The sequence below is a fragment of the Mauremys mutica genome, chromosome 3, assembly GCF_020497125.1.
Source record: "Mauremys mutica isolate MM-2020 ecotype Southern chromosome 3, ASM2049712v1, whole genome shotgun sequence".
Classification (NCBI taxonomy): domain Eukaryota; kingdom Metazoa; phylum Chordata; order Testudines; family Geoemydidae; genus Mauremys; species Mauremys mutica.
In genome coordinates, this window is record NC_059074.1 from 60,865,439 (window position 1) to 60,883,212 (window position 17,774).

At 40.2% G+C, this 17,774-nt stretch overlaps 1 protein-coding gene across 1 annotated transcript in view; it reads right to left on the reverse strand.

Moving 5' to 3' along the window:
* The window catches only part of IMPG1 (interphotoreceptor matrix proteoglycan 1), a 92,329-nt gene extending 75,166 nt beyond the window's left edge, over positions 1-17,163 (reverse strand). Inside the window, exon 1 of the mRNA XM_045011770.1 lies at positions 17,097-17,163. Coding sequence (XP_044867705.1) covers positions 17,097-17,163 — 67 coding nt within the window. The remainder of the gene's footprint in view (positions 1-17,096) is intronic.
* Positions 17,164-17,774: the final 611 nt, after the last annotated feature.

Consider the following 17,774-nt stretch of genomic DNA (forward strand, 5'->3'; position numbering starts at 1 on the left):
CCACATTTAAAAGAGAATAAGACTATGGGAAAATTAAGAGTAAAACAAATCAAGTCTATTTTCCTGTGAATTTGAAGAAATTGCCTAAAACAAATAATACAAGTTAGGCAGGGTGCTCATGATGGAAACCATGTATTTGGTGTTTGTTAATACTATTTCAAACCAGCACCTTCCAGTACTTTGGTTCCAGCATCACTGAAATTATGTCAGTTCTTTTTCGATGGATAAAGAGAAAATAAGGACGATGACATCAGTTTGACAATTTGGAACTCAGTGAATTACAGTCTTGCAGAAAAATGGGGAGGAAATAGATAGGAAATGAGTAACAGAAATACTGGATGTGACAAAAAGGGATGGAAAATTGAAGAGGCTTTCTTCATATACATGGCTATTGTGGAGTTCTTAATTAATATCTGAATCAGCATCAAATTCTCCATGTGTAGAAATTGTGGAACTTGGTTTTTACAGTTTATAGTAATAATTATAGTTAACGTGTGTGATAAGTAGTAGTCTTGTGTGTGTGTGTGTGTGTGTGAAGCATTGACCATTTGGTGACAGTGAGTACCATACAGTGGCTGGATATTTACAAAGTGAAGCCAATACACTATTGTTTTTGCCTTTTAAATCACACTGCAGGTTGCATGGCAGCAACTTTTAGACTTGCCTAAGTAGAACTGCCTAATCATCTACAAGGGATGTGAAAATGAGGATACAGTGTTATAACATTTGTCATATCAAATCACTGCAGTTCACTTATCATGTAAATATTTGTATCAATGTGTTATTGACATGTGCCACCGCAAATGAGCAAAAAGGGGGGAAATATTCTGAAGAAATGACAGGGGTCAGACGGAGAGGGATAGATTAGTGCTTCTGATATATTTTACCTGTCCTTGGATTCACCACAGCTTATGAATGAAGTAATGTTTCCATATTCAGGGTGCAAACCAATAATAAACAGCCATATTTGTAATGGTGCCCAGTTATGATCCATAAAGGTGAGACAACATGAAAGGATTTTGCACCATGCAAATGCTGTCAAGGGCTGCCAAAAACCATAATGGCAGTAGCAGCAGTGGAAATCTCATGCAGGAAGATTCCATCCCAGTAAGATCTCCAAGGCAGGTCTGTGCAAGGATGAGATATGCTGGATGAGGCCAAAAGCCCACGCAGAGGGGAGAGCAGGGGGCTATGGTTTCTGCTCCAGCCCACGTGCTGTATCTGTGGTGATGGCCCAGCTGCACAGGCCTTCCGACCAGTTGGGACTGAGGATTTTGTTGATAAGCCCATGATAGCTTTTGTATGAAGCAAACAGCTTTCACGAAGGATTTGCTTCTTCTCTAGGATTTGACCCTTTGGCATTAGCTTGAATTAAGATCCATTCTATTTACAAGACTATTATGATAGAGAGTCTCCGTTCAATGCTGGAATAGTGACTGCAGCTTGTGGCACCTATGCTAAGATTGGGATTTAGGCTGCTGGATCAGGGACATTGTATTTACATTGTACTTACATGTACTCACCCTCCTGACCCACCTTCAATAGCCCATGCTCTGCTTTCCTGTTCAGGGCAGGAGTAATCTTCCTCTGCTATAGCTACTCCAGCCACAATCTCCCTTCTCCACATACAGGGGCACAGTGGGACCTGAATGGGGCAGAGAGCTTTGCATGGGCTGTGCTTACCTGGATGAATTTCACCCTATTTGCATCGCATAGGTGACCTATTCCTTTTTGTACACATGATTCCTACTATATCAACTTGTGAGCTCACTCTCTTGTCAAACCTCTATAAAACTTGACTTAGAAAACCCACTGTCACTTCATGATGTTTCCCAGAGTTTACTGAATGCTAATCGAAGAGCAAATTCTCTGTGTATAGAAATGTTCATTTAGACCCATGTCCTCCCTCTGCTTTAGTGGAAACTGTCAATTATACACCTGAGAAATTTTCACCAAAGGGCACAAGCATCTAAATGGCTTAAACATTTTCTATGCTTGAATATGTGTCATTGGATTATGCAGCTTTTTTTTGTATGCATCTTTGTCTCCTCCTGTTGAATAAAAATATACACATACATAAGTCCTTTGCCGGGTGGTGATGTGCCTATAGACTATAGTCTACAATATCTCTTTCTCCCCCCACCCTCTTTATATCTGAGTAGACTCGAATCATCCCAGTTTTATATAGTGTATTTATTAAGCCCAATACCCAGAACACTTTTTGAAGAAACCACATTCCAAAGAATCCCAGGAATATGGGAATGTATTTTAATTTAAAGCAAAGAATTTTTTTGGGAGGGATATTTTTCACTGTTGTGTGTATACATAAGATATTTGCCCTGCACAATTCTTTTGCTCTTTTGTTTAGACCTGTTAATTGGCAAAGGCATTTGTACCAGTTTTACCTTCAGGAGATGTATGGAAGATAGTTTTTATTTCGTCATGATCATTCTAGTTCAGGAAAGCAGACATCGGTCACAGTATGGTGACTTTTTAATAATAAACTTTAGGTGTTTATGTAGTGCATTACAAATGTTTAACTAACTAATCCTCACTAACTACCCTATGAAGGAGATGGGTATAATTCCCCCTCTTTTCCAGATGGCATAATTTACCAGGGCCAAGGCAGGAGTTAGTTTCAGTGCAGATATTAAAATCGGGAATCCCTGTTCCCCCAGTCCTGATAGACTCATAGACTTTAAGGTCAGAAGGGACCATTATGATCATCTAGTCTGACCTCCTGCACAATGCAGGCCATACAATCTCACCCATCCACTTCTATAACAAACCCCTAACCTATGTCTGAGTTATTGAAGTCCTCAAATTGTGGTTTGAAGACCTCATCTCAGACATTTACAACCAGGGCCAGCTCCAGGCACAGCAAAGGAAGCAGGTGCCTGGGGTGGCCAATAGAAAGGTGCAGCAGTCCGTCTGTTGTTGGGGCGGCACGTCTGGGTCTGCGGCAGTGGGTCCTTCAGTGCCTCACTTCCTCTTCGGCAGCACTTTGGCAGCAGCTCAATCGCTCCGCTCAATCGGGCTTTTATTTTTTTTTTCTTCGCCGCTCGGGGTGGCAAAAATGCTGGAGCTGGCCCTGTTTACAACACAGGTTCTCAAACTATGGTAGTCCTGAACAGGAAAATCAGAATCTTTTGTTTCAAAAATGTTGAAACAAAACCTTTTGGTAATTTTGTGGGGTTTTTTTCAAAAATTTTTGGGGTTAGGAAATTTGTCAAACTGACCTTTTCCTGTGAAAAAGTTTGTTTCAACAAATCAGCATTTTCTGACAAAATAATATTTCATCAAAAATTTCCCAACAGCTCTATTAATTTACATGATGGTAAAAGGTGAGTACTATATGTGGCTATTTAACAGGACTCCTAGAAAAAAAGAAATTTAAAAACTTCATGGAGTAGATCAGTAGGACTTTTTTCTTTTCTAAAGAGAGGAGCAGGGAGGTTTCATTCATGGTTCCTTTCCCATTATTACAGTAGATTTCCTTGATATATATATCTATATATAGATATATCTATATCTATATCCTTATTTCTCACTGCCAATACTACCTGTTTCTCCTAGTTCTCATTTTTTTTCTTTTTCAAGAAATATACCCATGTGACTGCATTATGCTACTGGGTTAATTCAGAATATGAAATTTAGTTTGACTAGATGCCAGAAAGTTGATTATATGCAAAGAGAAGAGTTTCAAAGTTGTGAATGCTTGAATAGAAAAGTAAAGGGTGACATCGGGACAAAAATGTTAAAGTTTGAATAATTCAGTAGGAAAAGAAAAGAACTGCCTGAAATCAACCCAAAGTTTGAAATCAATAAAAAAAGCAAGTTAGTCTCTATAATATAAGAGCATGTTCTCCAAGTGTAGAGAGGAAGGCTTGAGTGATAAATGATGCATACTGCTTTCATAGTAAATTAATTACTAATTAAAACCCAAGACTCATTCAAGGAAGAAAACAGTAACTGGTAACAAAGAAACTGACAAGAAATTACCAATTGGGTTATTTCAACGGCTTTCCTATTGATGTGTTTAGGTCACCCAAAAGCAAGAATTAAGTGTACAGCAAATAGCACAGTAGACTATTTGATATTTAAATCTGTAGCTGTAGGCAAGGATAACGACATATAATTAAAAATAGATTAGCAGCTCCCTAGAAGTGATTGATTAGTATAAAGTGAAGAAATAATCTAACATATGAGCAGTAGAGCATATAAGGTGCAATTGGTACAGATAAAAGGACAAATGCTGGACTACTTATTCAGAACCATACTCCCATTCACTAGTGGGAGCAATCACGAACCACATCTGGTGGTACCTGCCAGTGGTGGGCAGGGCCTCAGCAGCACACTCTTCAGTGTGTCCTGATACCATGGCAGTCCCTCCACCCCAGTTCCATGGGGATGAGGTTAATGGGGGGACAAGCGACAGGACTGAACAGGGCCAAAATTAAGGCAATGCAAGTCTCTACACATGCAACTCAGCCACCAACTCAGAGCAGCAGTGTCAGCAGGGCTGGCCTTACTATGAGGTGAACTGAGGCAGCCGCCTCAGGTGCCAGACTGGGGGGGCAACACTAGGACCCAGAGTGTAGAAAATTGTCTGCTGGTGCATATGTATTCTCTCTGCTCTAGATGCACAGAGATGGTGGAATGCTGTGCTGGAGGAAGGAGGGCACAAGAGACATAACAGACAGGCTGGAGAAAAGGTGAAAGGGATTAACAGAAAGCAGCAGGAGCTGCAGGGAGAGAGAGGAGGAGGAGCCTCTTATGTACCTCTCTAACACCCCCAGGAGCCTGGACTGATTAACACCAGCTTCTCAGGGAGCTTCCTGTTTCCTGCTGCTTCCCTGAACCCACTTGAGGAGAACAGGCAGTCAACTGAAGTAGTAGGAGCCAGTTAGGCCCTTAAGAAGCTGATATCTTCCCTCACTCAGGCCCTGCTACCCGCCTGCTTATTTGCCCCCTTCAACTGAGTGTTGAAAGCCACTATAGCTGGCACAGAACAGCAGTCATAAGTGAAAGAAGAAAATGCCCCTCTGGGGCAGCTTTCAGAAAAAGAAAGGAAGCAAAGGAATCTTTTCTATCTAAGCAGAAAGGAGCTCTCCTGAGATACATAGACACAAATGTTCATGGTGAGCCTTCCGGCCCCAGTGAGGATGTGAGTGGTGAGGAGATGCCTGATCATCCAGTTAGTCAGAGTGCAGGTGACCTGGTAGCTACTGCAGCATCCATATCTCCATCTCAAATGGATGTAACTATGCACATTCCTGAAGAAAAGTGCAGATCAGAGAAGAGTGTGGTGGAGACGCAAGAAACAGCTGCTGCTGAGTTTAGTTCCTTAAGTCCATATGATCCAGGACTGTGGACCCACTTGAGCAGTAACCTGAGGGACTTCCCTGAACTGCATGAACCACAGCAAGTAAAAAAACTTAATGTTCCCCAAAGACAATGAAAATAGAAGTTTCCATCCAACACATTACTGGCGTTAAATCCCCAATGGTGACAAAGTGGAGAGGCCATGGCTTATGTACTCAAAACCCCAGAATGCTGCATACTGTTTTTGTTGCAAACTCTTCCAGTCTAATGTTCCAGCCACATTGGGTTCTACAGGAACAAAGGACTGGAAAAATCTGGCTATAAATCTGGCAGCCAATGAGAAGGCAGCAAATCACCGGAGAGCATTCCAAAGGTGGAAAGAGCTTGAGATGAGATTAAGGTTAAAGGCCCCCATAAATGATCAGCATCAAGAGAAGATTGCATCAGAGTCTCTTTACTGGCAAAATGTTCTGAAAAGGCTCATTGCCATTGTGAGAATGCTTGCTACCCAAAACCTAGCACTGCATGGCACTTCAGATCAGCTGTATGTGCCAAACAATGGAAACTTCCTTAAAATTATGGAGCTGATGGCTGAGTTTGATGCTGTACTCCAGGAGCATCTAAGAAGAGTCACCACCCAAGAAATGTACACACACCACTACCTTGGAAAAACAATTCAAAATGAGATCATACAGTTACTGGCAACAAAAGTCAAACAGAAAATGTGGCAGATCTGAAGTCAGCAAGATATTACTCTGTTATTCTGGACTGCGCACCTGACATCAGCCATATGGAACAAATGACTTTAATGGTGCATTTAGTAACAACAACAGAACCTAGTGAAAATGTCCATGCAATGGTGACTGTCAGAGAGCATTTTCTAGAATTTATTGCCATTGATGACACTACAGAAGCTGGTATGACAAATGTGCTTCTTAAAAAGCTGGAAGATACAGGAATTGAGATAGCTGACATGAGAGGTCAGGGCTACGACAATGGTGCCAACATGAGAGGAAAGAACAGAGGCATGCAGAAACGGATCCGAGAGTTAAACCCTCAAGCTTTTTTTGTCCCATGCAGTTCTCATCCATTGAACTTGGTGGTCAGTGATGCAGCATCAGCTTCTAGTGAGGCTGCTGAATTTTTTAATGTAATTCAAAGTATCTATGTATTTTTCTCTGTATCAACTCATTGATGGCAAATTTTGAAGCAACATCTGGGAACATCCTCTCTGACACTGAAACCACTGAGTGCCACATGATGGGAAAGTTGAGTGGAGGCCATAAAGCCTATCAAACCCCAAACTGGGAAGATAGATGATGCCATAGTTGCCATTATGGAGGATAATACTATGACAGGAACTGTTTGTGGGAGAACAGTGGCAGAGGGAAATGGACTCTCCGGAAAAATACATAACTTCAAATTTCTGTGTGGCTTAGTGTTGTGGCATGACATATTGTTTGAAATAAATCTTGTAAGCAAGAGACTCCACGGTGTTGACCTTGATATAGCCGGAGCAATGGAACAACTGGACAAAGCAAAGTCATACCTACAGTTTTACCAATCTGATGAGGGATTTCAAAATGTTCTGAAGAGTGCACAGAAGTTGGCAGAGGAACTTCACACTGAAGCTATTTTCCCACCCATTCAAGAATACAAGAGTCACCGAAGAAGACGACATTTTGATTATGAGGCACGGGATAATCCCATAAGAGACCCCAAACAACAATTTAAAGTTGAATTCTTTAACCAGGTGCTGGATTGTGCAATACAGTCAGTTGAAGAATGTTTCATGCAGCTCAAGGAACACAGCAGTATATTTGGGATGTTGTATGATATTCCAAAACTCCTCACTATACCTGAAGAAGGCCTGCAGCAGCAATGCAGGGCACTAGAGACAGTGTTGACACATGATGACATGCGCGATATTGATGAGAGTGATTTAGGTGATGAACTGAAAGCCCTTTCAAGATACATTTCAGCAGGATCAACTCCAAAGGCTGTTCTGGAATATATGTGCACAAATAAGATGACTACGCTCTTTCCAAATGCTTTTGTTGCTCTGCGCATACTTCTAACACTTCCTGTAACAGTTGCAGTGGAGAACGCAGTTTCTTCAAGTTGAAGTTAATAAAAACACATCTATGTTCCACAATGACACGGGAGAGGCTGGTCGGCCTTGCAACCATGTCAATGGAGCATGAACTGGCCCAGACTGTGGATCTTCAGGAAGCAGTTCAAATCTTTGAACCACTTCAATTATTCAAACAGATAAAAATGCCAATGTTTACTATGCAGACAAGGAAAGTTACATTTGCTGTTCAGGCATTTGAAAGTTAAGTGTTACTTAACATTTTTCAACAAGGCATTTTAAGTTGTTAGTTCTCCTTTATTGGGGTAGATAGCAGAGAAATACCATGAGAGGAGCAGAACAGGAAGAAGGCAGAATTGAGACCTTTCAAAGTTTTGGCCCAAGTGAGGGGGCGGGGGCATCATTTGAGCTCCCTGCCTCAAGTGACAAAATGTTGTGGGCTGGCCCCTCATCTGCCCAGGTGGCAAGGACAGTAAGCATGGATCTTCTTCTTTCCCTTAGGAGTGACAGCACGGGCCTCCTCCTTTTGGAAAACTGGGAACAAAAGCTGTGTCAGAGGGGTTTCCCAGTCCTTATCCCAGCATTTGGGGGGGTGTTTATTTGCTCTGGCTGATGGACTGAGCCCACAAAAACACAGTATTTTGCTTGGGTCTATTGGCAGGGCCCCCAGGGTGGTGGGTCCTGGGTTTAACACTCCATAGTGAAATGTATGGTGCTATTTATGCTTCTTGGTGCTATTGTTTTGGACTGTCTGCCAACTCACTCAGATAACATATATTGGCTACACTCGGGTCACATTTCCAAACTTCTGCTGAGAAACATGAGGGATAAAAACTGACCTTTAAAAAAAAATTAAAGTGAGAGTCTGAAGTAATCCCATGATTCCAGGATCTGGGACCATGGGCACAGGCCTATAGTACATATGACTTAATCTAACCCTGGGCTGGAGGATGGCCACTTTCTGCTACAATGTATTTCCACAAACCTGCAGTGATTGCCTCATGCTAGATAATTTTGATCCTGTCTCAACTTCCCTCGCCAATTTCCCCCTCCCCCCAAAATACAAAACACCCTAAGCATTGGGGGGCATTAGCCAACACAGATCATGGCCCCATAAATCTTATCATAGAATCATAGAACCATAGGTTTAGAAGAGACCTAATGCCTTGCCCGAGATGTAGGATTTGTTGTGTCTAAACCAGGGGTTCTCAAACTTCATTGCACTGCAGTCCCCTTCTGACAACAAAAATTACTACACAATCCAGGAGAAGGGACCGAAGCCTGAGCCCTGCTGCCCTGGGTTGGGGGACCAAAGCCCAAGCCTTACTGCCCCAGGCCGGGAGGCCAAAACCAAATGCCAAGGCTTCAGCCCCAGGCAGGGGGCCTGTAAGTTGAGCCCCACCACACAGGGTTGAAGCCCTCGGGCTTCAGCTTCAGCCCTGGGCACTGGGGCTCAGGCTTCAGCCCTAGACTGCACCAAGTCTAAGACAGCCCTGGTGACCCCATTAAAATGCGGTTGTGACCCACTTTGTAGTCCCGACCCACAGTTTGAGAACCGCTGGTCTAAACCATCCAAGACAGATGGCTATCCAGCCTCTTTTTGGTTAAGGGAGTACAGTATGGAGCCACCATCTTTAGAATGTTCCAGAATCCATGGGATTTCTGTCTTTGAGAACCCAGGAAAGCTGTGGTTTTGGTCTGTCATCTCTAGCTGCTCCATAGGATGATTGTGTGGCCTTCATTATTTACTTAGGCAAAATTCCCATCAAAGTCTGGAGGAATTGTCTTACTGTAATATAATATTCAAATGACACAATGTACTGCTGAGGCCATTTTCCTTGTATGAATGAATGACTGATCCAATTTAATAATTAGTAAAGAAAAATCCTGAGAGTCAAGAACATGTGTTAAAATAAAACAATAGAAGAGTTTTTGATGATTTATTTCCAGATATGAAGTTTACAAAATGACAGTCTTAAAGGTCTAGATTAGGGGGAAAAAACCCATTATTTGCAAAACACAGTTTGTTTGTTTTTTTAAAGCAATGACTTTAAAATAGATAAGCAAAGGGATAGTGAGCTAAGTAAGGGCAACTTGATTTTTCTCCCCCAGGAACCTCTTTGGATTAGCATTGCAGTACCAGACATCACTGTTTTCACTCAACAGTGCACCAGGTGCTTTGGAATTTCAGTGAATGGGAAGGAATTCATTTCCTTAACTGAGTATCCCTAAGGAACTTGACCATTGACTGCTCCCCTCCCCCAAATTTTTGTTCTTCCCACTTGCCCACACAGATGTCCTTGGTGTTCTGACATCCTAAACCAGATGAAGAGAGAGAGAGATGGAAACTCAAACACCAATCACTGAAAACAAACTCTGAAGCAGACAGATTGAAACAGAATTTCTCCAATCCTATTTTGAGGGTGTATAACAGGCCAAGAGAACCTTCTTCTCAGAATCCATAGAACCTGCCAAATCCTAACCTAAGGAGCTAGTCAGGGTGGAAAACTACTTCATTAACACTGATTCCCTACTGTCTACAGCCAAGTATACACAGCATCATGCTCAGTGAAGAACAATCCTCCTACTTTGCTGTAAAAGATCACACATGTTTGGGAAGGTTCCTCTTGTTGCACAGATCTAAGCCTTTACACTGACCAACAAACAGCTCATCTTCAGTCTGAGTTCTCACATTCACTCTACAGGAAGTATTGGTCACGTTGAAGAAATCTTGACTTAAGACCAGTGAATCTGGACCCTGCCCTTCCTGCCTGGTAAAAGTGAGTGGGTCTTTCCTGACAGAAATAATCAATGCCCCATTCAGGAAAGGAATCTTCCCTTCCTCCTTCAACCAAGTGCAACCAGCATTGAAGAAATGCATCCTGGGTGCAGCAAATCTATTTAAGCCCTGCCCAGTATAAAACCTTCCATTCCTGAGCGAGTTCTTAGAGAAACTAGCCAAAGGCTTCCTATGAGCTCATCTAGCTGAAGCCAATACCCAGGATCCAGCACAATCTGGTTTCAGGCCAGGACATGGGCCAGAAACAGCATTAATGTCATTGGTGGATGATTTCTTGATGTTAGTGGAAGAGGACAGACATCCATTCTCATTCTCCTGGACCGACCCTGCGAATACTGCTGCCCCACCTGAGAGAGGTGGCAAGGGTCCTAGCGAATGCTCTATAATGATTCAAGTGCTTCCTTGAGGGATGCATCCAAAGGACAGTGAAGAGACACTGCACCTCTGCCACTAGGCTCCTCATTTAAAGAGCGCCTTTAGGATCAATTCTCCATACCAGTGACTCCTAACCTTTACAGACAACTGTACCCCTTTCAAGAGTCTGATTTGTCTTGTGTACCCCTAAGTTACACCTCACTTAAAAACTTATAAAATCAGACATAACACACAACTGTCACAGCACACTACTACTGAAAAATTGCTTACTTTCTCATTTTTACCATATAATTATAAAATGAACCAATTGGAATATAAATATTGTTCTTACATTTCAGTGTGTAGTATACAGAGAAGTATAAACAAATCACAGTCTATGAAGTTTGTTTGTACAGACTTTGCTATTGCTTTTTATGTAGTCTGTTGTAAAACTAGGCAAATATTTAGATCAGTTGAGTACCCCCTGGAAAACCCCTGTGTACCCCAAGGAGTACATGTACTCCTGGTTGAGAACCACTGTTCTATTCAATGCTATTCAGCATCTACATGCAGTCACTAGGAGAACTGTGAGACAACATGGGCTCAAGTGCCACCAATTTGCAGATGACATCCAACTTTATCTATCCTTTGATAAGTACAAGCACCACCAAGATAGTTCATTGCTTGGGCAAGATCAACTAATGGGTGAAGAGAGCAGCTGGTTGAGGATGAAGTAAGATGATGGTTATGCTGGTTGGCAGAAGAAAGCACTTTTAGGAGTCTGAAGCCATGGTGTCTAAAAGATCACCTAAAGCTCTGGGATAATGACACCAGTCTGTAGGCAAATGGAACTGTCCACTGCAAAGGGAACGCTTACCTGTGCAGGAAATAGAGCTTTCTCAGTCCATGAATCTGCAATGAACTTCTACAGGAGCTAAGAACCTCAACAAACCTCACTACATTTTGTTCCACTTTAAGGTTCTTGACATAGCCTTCCTAAGAGAAAGGAAGGATGGTGCAGAGTTTAGGGTGATAGATTGGGATATGGAGTCTTATATTCAGTTCTTTGCTCTGCCACAGCCTTTCAGTGTGACCTTGGGTAAATCACTTAGTCTCTCCGTGCCTCAGTTTCCTTTTGGTAAAGTGGGGATAACAGTACTTCCCCAATACATTAAGGTCTGTGAGGCACAAAAGGGGACCTCAACTGCATTAGGTATAAACACTTAGCAATTTTGTGAAAATGTAGGGGTGCTCTTTGGTGATTCTTAATATGGTGTTAGATCTGGCACTGTCTGTCCCATAATTGTGGTGGAACCCTTCACTGTAGGGGTCACTCTGAGTAGCTGACCTAGCCTCCCCACCTAGGGAAAGAGAAAAGAAGCCCCTCTTTTAGGTGTCACCTAACTTATACTTAAGGGTCATTAAGAGGCAATGCCAAAGAGAACAACCTTAATGGCTCTAGCCTGTTCTCCTGGGGAGTACTGAAACACGTCTGAACAGAATGGGTTGGACTGAAGGACCCATGGACCCTCAGGAGGATCTGGGCTTGCTAGGAGAATGTAAGTTGGTTCTGTTCTGTTCCTTTAATGTAAGAGGAAAATCTGTCTAACTTAGCCTGTAGTGAAACATAAGAGCAGGTGAAACTAAAGATGTGTCAGATCTTTGTTACTGTGCAATCCCTTTTTCTCTAATGCTTTGTTCCCACTATTTAATAAAAAAAATTGCTTTGATAAGGTCAATATCACAGGTTCCTGAAGGTGCCTGAAATGCAGTCTGGCCTGCAAGGTGGTATGTGGTATTGGGCCCCAGTCTAAGATGCCAAGATTCCACCCCAAGACAGATAAGGCCAGAAGCTGGGAATGGGCAACAGGGGATGTCGCCAGAAGCAGAACAGAGAACTGCCTGAAGCTGGGAATGGGCAACAGGGGATGGATCATTTGATGATTATCTGTGCTGTTCATTCCCTCTGAAGCACCTGGCATTTGCCACTGTCAGAAGACTGGATACTGGGCTAGATGGACCTTTAATCTGACCCAGTATGGCCATGCTTATGTTCTTATGTAAGGAGAAGAGGCCTTCAGAGATGGTGCCCTCAGAGAGACCGGAAAAGGGGCAGAGACACAGCTAGTCCTGTGTCCATGACAAACGTGTACATATAATTTAGGATGAAAAAAAATTAAATCCCATAGCAAATACACCAGAATGCATATACGGTTTTTCTCCTGAGGAAAGAATGAGAGCACATGAACCACACATGACAGAAGTTAGTCTCGTTACTTAATGTCTGACTAGAAGGCGCTAAGATACCATAGTTACGAGGGCACTGTAAGAACTTGTGCAGAATGTACTAAACCTAAATATGGCTTTCTAGCATGTGGAAAGTAATTTGGGTAAATGTCCCTTCACTGTGGCCTTTAACTTAGACCCTTCAAGGGGAGACAGCCCTTTATTGGTAATAAATATCTTGTCCTCTAGAGTCATCTCTATTGTTTTTCTCTTAAAAGCTATCTTGTCTAAGTATTTATAATGCACCAATCACCATAGTATCTGTGTGCAAACCTAGAATACATGTGCTACTCCTGTTTAATATTCACTGACAATACTAATATTTCATTACATATATTTAAATTTGGAGTTAAGTCAAGAAATGCTAAATATTAAAAACCATTCCTAATTAATTCACTATTTTTGCATTCAAAATAAGGTGAATTTAATTTTTTCAGTTGTTTATAAAGATAAACAGGGAAGCTACCATCCTTAATTCATCAAGATGAATTTTTATTTCATAGATGAACTGTGGAATAATTCTGATGAGTAAATCTGGCATACCCATGTATTGTTTCTTTGAATTTTTAATGATTTTTTCCCCCCTTCCTATGGCATAGATTTGTTTAACCCTTTTCTCAAGGGCAATTACAGTAACAAAAATCTGCAACAGTTACTGTTGAATTGGCACAGCTCAACGGGAAGGGATAAGTCAGAATGAATTAAAATGATTTCACAGAGCACACAGAAAGCCATTGTCTCCTAAAGAATGACTGTGAGTGAATGGAGAATACTTGTCTATTAAAAAACCCCCTCAAACTTAGCAGCCTTGAGCACTGTTATGTAGCTCGCATACAGTTTTTCTGACTGAAAGCAGGGTACAAAAGTACATAATTTTAATACATAATTTTAGGAGATCCTGCTATAACTCAGAACCTATCAACATTTTCATTGGTGAATTTGTATTTTCAGTGCTTTGTAACTCACATTCATTCTAGGTTGAAATGTAGCACACACTTTGTGTTGGGTTTTAGTTCTGTGTTAAAAAGGGGTTGTGCCAGCTTAGTGGTAAGGTAATGCATAGAACATGAGTTCAAGTTCAGTCTTTGGATCCTCCTAGGACTAACAAGTTCTGGAGCATTGTTGAAGCTCTGTCTACTCAACCCATGAAGTCCCCTTGTATTCCTCTCTAGAAACCCCCTTTGACATGTGTAGTCTTCTTGTTTGTTGAAGATCTCACAGCAAAATTAGATGGGTAGGGAGAAAATAGAATAGCTCAGAAAACTAACTCCATTTTTTTTGGCCACCTTGAAAATAACAATTTGAGTTTGACAGTTCTGTGATAGGGGGAAAAAAATCAGCAATTGATTAATCCATGAACTGGTTTAGAGACTATTAGTGTTCTGAAGATTTTTTTTTAAAAGGAAAAAAAGTTAATTTGCATTTGAGCCTTCAATTTCCTAAGAATGCTTAGTATCTCCAACTATCCATGTATAGCAATTGCACTGTATAGTAGACTGGAAGGGCCATGAAAGTTCTGAACACATCTAGATTATTTCCGCTATCCACTAACACCCACTACTTGAATGTAAGTAGTTAAGGTGAGATTTTTAAACATATTTAGGTGCCTAAAGATGCAGATAGTCAAGTAAGTGGGATTTTCCAAAGCACCTGAATCCTCATTGATTAGACATCTAAATACGTTTGAGGTTCTGGGCCCTCGGCACTTCTGAGAATCCCATGAGCCACTTGTCTGCATCTTTGAACACTTAAATACCTTTGAAGTCAATGCATGTATATTTGAGAGCAGAATTTAATTTTAAAATGGTTTTCCTATACAATATTAATAATGAATATGTATGACAACAAAAATAATATCAATATGTGTATGGACATATATCATAAACATGGGGGGGGAAATTTTACCAATTATTATTAAAAATGAATGTATATAACAAACTACTGCCCGATAAACCAACAAAAGCCAGGAAATGCCTATAATCTTTGTTCCTAAGTATTGCAATAATATTTGATCAAACTGTTGTTTGCTGCTATTTATTGTAAAGAATTAAAAATAGAGATGAAAAAAATCTATTTAATCATTTAGTCCTTTTCCTCTTTAGGTGCAAGATGATCCCTAGATATTATCTAGCATGTCTTCCACAGGTGGTATTAAATGTTCCAGTAATGGGACTTCTATTAAATCTCTTGCAGAAAACACTCACAAACCAGTCTGGCACTTTGTTAGGATGTTTCCCCTAATATTTAGCCTAAACTTCTCTTTGTAACATGCCATCCAATTATACTGTTATCAGATGTATTGCAATATCTAGGTACAAGAAATGATGCTAAGCCAGAATATTCAGCTTTACTTTTCATTTCATTTCTTTCTAGTTTTATAATCACAATTGTACGCATTATTGATACCATCATTAGTGCATTAATAATAACATAGAATGTTTCATCTTATAATTTTGTAAATGCATGCCTTAAATACAAAGGCAATGCAGTTTGGTAAATTTTTTTCCTCATCACATTCATTGGATTTATATACTCCCTCTCACTCATTCCCTTTCTGCCGTACTTCCAAATGTTAAGTAATTCATTGCAATTATTTATGTGAAATGAAAAGGTAAAGCGGCACCATATAAATTAACTGCAGCTGGTGCTAGCACTTAGCTGACCCATTATGTTTTTCCAAGGTAAAATATCCTCACTAAATCTTCTCCATAGCTGTATGTCTATATTTCAGTGAGCTAAAACAATTGTTAAAAAAACAAAAACAAAATCTGAAAACAGAAAAATGGTAATAGTCTTTGCTGCACAAATGAAGATTTCTAAATGTTATTAACAGTAGACTAAAGAATGCTGGGGCTCTCTCTTCCTCTACAAACATTTAAATACAAATGGAAATGCTCTTTTTCTGATACTGCCTGATCACTGCATTTAACTAACATGACTAGGACTGAAAGAAAGCAAGATATGTTAGGACATTAACGAATCCCTTAGGCAAAGTATAAAGCAATAGCTACCTGGGATTTTAATTAGATGACATAAATGTCAAAGACAGACAGAAAAGTTAGTAAGCAATCTAAAAAATAACAACAAACAAGGAAATAAAAACCCCAAACCAAAAATGAAATCAATCAAACAAATAAAAACCTCTGGATAATTATGGAATAAACATGGGGTTACCTGCACTGTACACTTTTATCTGCTGGGTAGTCCCACACATCTAATAATAAAGTTGTGGCCTGATTAAACCCATGTCAAATGTCCCCGTCCTTCTTTTAGTATAGCCAGACAAACAAAAACCCCAACAACCTTTTGTGATAAGAATAAAATCCGATGGGTTTTTTTCTCCTGTATGTAAATGAACAAGGGGAAAAACACATCTCAATGTTTTTGGTTTTGTTCTTGTTCATGCTGAAAAATTAAAGAAAGACTTGTGAACTTTTCAATATGTCTAAAGGAACAATTGTTAGTTGCTTCACTGAATACAGAATAGTTGTCTCTGTTCTGTCTTGCTTTTATTCTGCCTAAAGGCTTATAAATCAATGCTTCCTTTTATTTTTTGTAGGAATCTATTCATTGAAACAGCTTTTAAATTTGTTACATATCAGAAAAAAGTACTATGATGATTTTTTTTTACATTTTTCACTAAGTACTTAAGTCAGCAGATGTATTCTTTTTCATTTTTCTTTTATAATGTTTATATTTTTCTGCTTGTTCTGCTGTACATATTTACCAGTAACATAGTCCTTATTTATACTGCTATTTTCTGGGTTTTTTTGTCAGTGTTGTTTCCACCTACAATATTTGTGTATATACCTAGGAGTCTTTTAAGTTGGCCATGACAATGCCCAGTAAAGCCAAAAATACGCTTTGTTGCTTTCTTTTCAGTTCAGTAACAACAAATTCTCATTAAGAGTACAATCATTTTCTTACGCAGTCACTTCAGCTATTTGCCCCTTCTACGTAATTTGTAATTGTTCTTTCATCTAGAAACATAAATAAGTAAATAAACTAAAGTGCATCTTTTACAGCGAGTTTAATGCTGAGCAAACCTACATGATACAAGTTAAGTCAACATTTTCTTAGGGTAGCCTGTCAAGTTAACAGTATCACTAACCTAGACTTCTATAGCACCCAATTCTAGGCAGTGACTTTTATAGCTAGGGAAAACAACTTGACCTTTCCAAAGATTCTCCAACTATGACACAAAATAAATAAATAAAATCATTTTACCTGTGAACTTACCTTTGCTTCCTTGAACTTGGAGTGCAAGACAAATGACCAGAAATATTAATCCAGTTTTCAAATGCATGCTGGCAATTCAGAACTTGCAAGGATTGTCATGCAGGAAATATGACTAGTTTAGACTGGCTAACAGATTTCTTTTTAAGAACTAAAATTCCCAAACTGCCTCGTATTCCTAGTTTTTTAAGAAAGTGCCCAACAGTTTGAATTGTTTTGAATCTCAGGCAAAGAGTGAAACAGGTGCCAGAACACAGTTACTGAACAAACCCCTCAAACACACACACTAGTAGTCCAGGAGACTGAAAGGGGGACTGGAGTGGTAAACGCCTAAATGTGACAAGAGTGACGAAGTTTTAAAAAAAAACCAAACCCAAGTGTCTGTTTCTGGAATAATCTGTTTATCTACTGCTCAGACATAATCCCTCTTATGGTCCAGCTGGAAGAGCTGTCTTCATCTTATTAACCTTCTGGAGTGGCATCTGTCAGCCCCAGAAGACTTCAGTAGCACCATGATAAACAACAGAAGCCTCTTCTAGTGGCCATTACCTGTAAATTTTGGTCATTTGGACATTCCAGTAATATGGCATGTCAGCAGAGGCATTGCGAAATGATGGCAATAGTAGATTGTATTATTTCTGAAATGTATGACCATAACAAATGGTGAACTTCCTTTGAAGA